This window comes from Pseudocercospora fijiensis (assembly GCF_000340215.1).
Source record: "Pseudocercospora fijiensis CIRAD86 unplaced genomic scaffold MYCFIscaffold_2, whole genome shotgun sequence".
Lineage (NCBI taxonomy): Eukaryota > Fungi > Ascomycota > Dothideomycetes > Mycosphaerellales > Mycosphaerellaceae > Pseudocercospora > Pseudocercospora fijiensis.
Genome location: NW_006921533.1, coordinates 262660 through 268095, shown reverse-complemented (window position 1 = coordinate 268095; position 5436 = coordinate 262660). Strand labels below are relative to the sequence as shown.

Sequence of the window (5436 nt, the reverse complement as noted above, 5' to 3'; positions counted from 1 at the left end):
ACAACTAGTAGGTCGACTAGTAATCCAACTAATAAAACAACTAATAAAACAATTAATAGAACAATTAACAAAACAATTAATAAAACAATTAATAAAACAATTAAGAAAACAATTAATAAACCAATTAATAAAACGATAAATAAAACAATTAACAAAACAATTAACAAAACAATTAACAAAACAATTAATAAAACAATAAATAAAACAATAGTAGAACAATTAGTAAGGCAATTAATTAAATAATTAATTAAACAATTAGTAAAGCAATTAGTTAAACAATTAGTTAAACAATTAGTTAAACAATTAATAAAATAAATTATATTCTAGTAAATAAATAACTTATAATAAAGTTAAAAAGAAGGTAAATAATAAACTAGAGAAGAAACTAAATAATAAAGCAAATAATAGATTAAATAAAAAACTAGAGAACAAAGTAAATAATAAACTAAATAATAAGCTAATTAATAGACTAAATAATAAGCTAGTACTAAACTAAGTAGTAAGATAGAAAACAAGTAATAAATAAGGATATAAATAAGAGGACTTAGACGTATTAGAAAAAAGAAAACATATAATAAAAATAAATAAGAAAATATAAAATAGGTAAGTAAAACAAGTAAGATACTAAATAGAAAAACTGTAAAACATTAAAGAAAAAAATTAAAAATAGTTTTTTTAATAATATAAAAAGTAGTAATAGATATAAAAAATTAGAGAAAACTAGAATAAAAGTAAGTAATATATATAAAGTTAAAAATAATAAAGTAGTATCTAAAATACTAGAAAAGAAAAATAGTAATACAAAAATATAAAAATACTTATTCCTAATAAACTGTTCTAATAGAACTAAATCGTATAATAATAGTAATAGCTTCAAGGTCTAGCTTCGAGGTCTAAAGAACCGAATTAGCTTAGTATATATAAGGCGAAAGCTTCGCTCGCACTCCTCTAGGCACGCGCTAGCCGCCTAGGAGCACATTTTATAACTAATAGTAGCTATATTACGAGAAAAATCTCAAATTAGATTTTTATTAAGTAAAACTATAAGGTCTAGGTTTTGTATTACTAAAAATAGTATACTAAGACTTAAGAAAACGCTAAAATTCTAAAATCTCTTACTTAGAAGTTTAAGCTATATAGCTTATTAGCTTAGGATATAACTACTAGAAATTTTATCATTTTCTAAAAATACATATAAATTAGAGTATCTTTGTCTTATATTATGAAGCTATAACTCCTCTAGATAAAAAGATATTTTAAAAAGAACTTGTAGGGGCAAAGATTGCGCTGTGAATTCTTCATTGACAATCTGGCATATATAGAGCTCCGTCTGCTGTCCATATTCTATGATACGCGACCACGTTTGATCAACTTTGATGCGAGGCATGGTCGCTTAGATCGTTCCTGTCTACAGTAAGGTGCAGTACATGAAGGATGACGGGATGAAGCCAACCAGCAGCAGCATCTGGACGCACGTGTCGAGGACTTCTTGTTCTCCTCACCTCCGCCTCCGCCTCCGCTTTCTCACTTCTCCATTCACACGTCCGGCCCACGAGAAACCGGCACCACGCGCCTAGCGATGCAGCACTCATGCTGCCAAGGAAGCCAAATCAACGAAAGAGGTGTTAAGCAACGCTCAATAATACAACGCCGATGATTGGTGCTTTGCATCTTCTACGCGATCGGCCGTGCGGCTTCTTCGAGCCATCGACGGCATCCTGGGAGAGCTCACTCACGACCGGACACCGGCGCCTCTGCTGCGATGAAATCTTGATTGCGGCAGGGCTCATTCATAAGGACTAGCTGACCGCCCAAGATGTGAGAGCGGGAGGGGGAGGCCACACTTCATTCACTCGCTCCGCCTGAGATTCTGGCCAAGATGAAGCTCTCCATCCTGTCCGTCCTTGGCTGTTCTCTGCTTGCAGAAGCGAGCTGGAGGAGGAACATCAACTATGGATCCCCATCTCACAACCATCCAGGCCTTGGCCTGTCACTGCACAAAATCAACAAGAGAAATACGTAAGCTAGCAACCGCAATTGCATTTCGGTAGTTGAGGCTGACCTGCATTGCAGGCCCGAGAAGGCATTCACTGCGGATCAACTCAACTTCACCCATGGCGTGGCTTCTGGTAAGCCTTGATTGTTCAAGCCTGTCTTGATGCTTATCACCTTTGCTAATGACTTGCTCTTGATTCATAGGTGATCCATACCCCGATAGCGTCATACTATGGACTCGCGTAGCGCCGATGAACGCGGACGTGGCTAGCAACAAGACAGTGAGCGCATACATGCCTCTATACAACCACGGCCCCAATCAGACAGTGTCGACCGCTCCAGTCTGTGTCGAATTCAAGGTGGCCAAGGATTCGGACTTTGCGCACGTGGAAAGCAGTGGAAGAGCGTACACCTCAAGTGATATTGATTACACTGTCAAGGTTGAGGCTTCAAACCTGACGGCATGGACACGCTACTACTACCAGTTCAATATCTGTGGTAGCGATAAGAAGAGTCCTCTTGGTCGCACCAAGACCACGCCTGACGAGAACGACTACGTCTCGAAGGTCGGCCTTGCTGTGTACTCTTGCAGCAACTTTCCATTTGGTTTCTTCAACGCCTATGGAAATCCCGCCAGAAAGGACAGCGTCGATTTCGTCCTTCACCTTGGTGACTACATTTACGAGGTAAGCTTGAACCCCGACGACCCGTCTTCATTGTTACCTGACGATTTTGCATTCAGTACGCAGGCAATGGCGATTATGGGTATGGGTACAGCATTGGCCGTATTCCAGTTCCCGACAAGATCATCTACACCCTCGATGACTACCGACAGAGACTTGCCACTTACCGCACCGACTTGGATCTTTTACTCTCGCACCAGTCTTTCCCTTGGATTCCGGTGTGGGACGACCACGATGTCTCTGACAACACGTACCGCGACGGCGCTTCGGAGCTGAACAATACCGAGGCTTCTTTCGTTATGGACGGAGGAGTTTCTGTCGATCAGCGCAAGATGAATGCAGTACGCGCATATTTCGAATGGATGCCAATTCGTCAGGTTGAGATGGACGACAATCTCCGCATCTGGCGTAGTTTCAAGATCGGCTCCCTTCTCGATCTGGTTATGCTCGACACTCGTCAGTACGACCGCTCGATCACTGATCTGTACTGGAACACCGACTATATCCATTCCATCTCTAACGATGCCGGGCGATCGATGATGGGAAGTCGACAAGAGAACTGGTTCTACAACCAACTCGGTGAATCTGCTAACCGTGGTGCGAGATGGCGAGTCATAGGTTCTCAGACCGTGTTCTCGAGAGTGAACGAGTCTGTTTCGTTCGGAAACACCAACCCCTTGGACTACGATGCATGGGATGGATACCAAGCGAACCGCAACCGCACATTGAACTTCCTCACTCAGAACAAAATCGGAAACAACATCGTGATCTCAGGAGACAGTCATGCTTCTTGGGTGTCTGATCTGGTCTGGCTTGATCACACTGACTACTCTCCTTCAAATGGCAACGGCGGTCTGGGCGTTGAGTTCGCCGGCTCTGCGGTCACCTCGCCCTGTCCATATGGCCAGAACATCACTATCAAGAGCGCGAACAATTACAGCGACTGGCTGGTCGGCGCCAACCCAGAACTGCAGTGGAACGATCTTTACTACAGAGGATACTTTGAACTCCACCTCACCTACGAGGAGGTCAACGCTTCGTACTTTGGCCTGCCAACTGTTCATACTCGCAACCCCCTCGAGATTTCCATTGCAAACTTCACCGTGAAGAGCGGCGCTAATAAGTTGCAGAGACCTTTTGGGGTCGTAGAGAGTGGGAGTTTGAAGGGTGGGAAGATTCTTCAGACTAATCTTACTAATAATACTGCAAATGGTGTCTGGGCTGTGGTCAATGCCGCAAGGGAGGAGATTTAGAGGAGATGTAATATCTATGGTAGTAATGCGAAGTAATGTAGACGATTGGCGAAAAGTGTATAGAGTAGAATATATAACAGCTGTGATTGTGCCTACCAGGTACGAATGTTATACAATGCTATATGTCCGCTTCCTACGTTGTCGCTGCATTTCGAGATAGGTTAAGCGCGATAACGGTTAACGAAAAGGCACATACTTGGCTTCTTCTTCTTCTTCATCATGTAGCCATGACCGATCGCGATGTTGAGATTCGAGAAATTCCCGGCAGTAAGAAGGCATTTAGGGACGACGAGAGGGCCGTTGAGCTGAGACTCGGGTTGCAAATGAAAGGTCGTAAACCCGTAGGCACGATTTTTTATACTACATCGAAGTCGCAAGCCATCGTCGAGACGCTTACAGCCAGAAAGGAAAAAGATGCGTGCTTATAGGCCGTTCCAGGAAAAAGGGTTTGGGCGAAGAATGCGAGCTAGTGGAATTATTGCGTGAAGCATTCATTCACTCGCGGCATGTAGGTACGTTCGGTGAAGGGTCTCGCTCTGAGTCGAGCACTGCCGTTGTGAAGGCACAGAAGGGGTAGGAGAGGTCAGCATGCCGCTCTCCCGTCCGACGAGTCAACATATTGGTTCTGGTAGAGGGGTGGAGAATGTTCTGCGGAGCCTTCGACGTCCATGGTCATCGCGGAGGCTCAAGCAGTAGAGTTCGAACGGGGTCATCGGGATCGAGAACAACCCAGGTCACGTGGGATGCCTGGTCAGAGCTGCAGATGTGTTTCAGCTGGTCGGAAGTGGTTCAATTATATGTTGCACACGCCATGATTATTGCCATCTGCACATCTCGCCAGCAAACGGATGTGCGGCTGCAAGAGAAGGCTCTGCAGATTAATCCACACTACGTTTCAGCTGGCAGTGCGGTGCCTATTATCAGCAGCCAGCACGACTTGACTTGCGTATGAGATCTGCATGTGATGTGGCTTGGCAGAAAGCACCAGCCATCCTCCATCTCCACTCTGACTCTCTGACCTCCGGTCGTTCCCCACCAAAAGGCACCTTGCGCAGTAGGTTTCCAGCCGTTTGCCACATGTAAGAAGGATTTGTCGTGTATGTTAGGAGTTTTAGTGAAACCTAAATGGAGTTACGAGTATAGCGTTTTACTAGTAATTACTAGGCAATAAGCTACCCGCAATCCTCTAGTTTAGTAGCGTTTAGAACCGCTCGGCGTAGTAACAAATTAGGTTAAGAAGGGCGCCTCTCTCGAGCCTATTAGTAAAGCGGCTATTTAACTATTTAACTATTATAGAAGTAGCAATTTTATAGTAGAAGAGACTATTATAGAAGTAGCAATTTTATAGTAGAAGAGACTATTATTATTACTATATAATTACTACCTTCTACGACTATATCGGAAAGCCTAGCTACACTAATTGCTATCTCTTCGACCTCGTTATTACTTAGTACGTTATCTATAAGCTATTAACTTACTAGCGGTTAACTAACTAGCGGTTAACT

The 5436-nt window shown here is 43.0% G+C and overlaps 1 protein-coding gene across 1 annotated transcript; it reads left to right on the top strand.

The window, feature by feature from the left end:
• The first annotated feature begins 1552 nt into the window (after positions 1 to 1552).
• On the top strand, positions 1553 to 4045 carry MYCFIDRAFT_150372 (uncharacterized protein). The gene is made up of 4 exons (XM_007924745.1): positions 1553 to 2019; positions 2074 to 2129; positions 2200 to 2681; positions 2738 to 4045. Exons 1-4 carry the CDS (start codon positions 1880 to 1882, stop codon positions 3929 to 3931), a joined length of 1872 nt encoding a protein of 623 aa, XP_007922936.1. The 5' UTR covers positions 1553 to 1879; the 3' UTR covers positions 3932 to 4045.
• Positions 4046 to 5436: the final 1391 nt, after the last annotated feature.

Bases quoted from the DNA above. Each gene is read 5' to 3' on its own strand.
- MYCFIDRAFT_150372 (XM_007924745.1), top strand. From the start codon at position 1,880: ATGAAGCTCTCCATCCTGTCCGTCCTTGGCTGTTCTCTGCTTGCAGAA. The intron at 2,020-2,073 runs GTAAGCTAGCAA...CCTGCATTGCAG, and splicing joins AAAATCAACAAGAGAAATAC to GCCCGAGAAGGCATTCACTG. The intron at 2,130-2,199 runs GTAAGCCTTGAT...CTTGATTCATAG, and splicing joins CACCCATGGCGTGGCTTCTG to GTGATCCATACCCCGATAGC.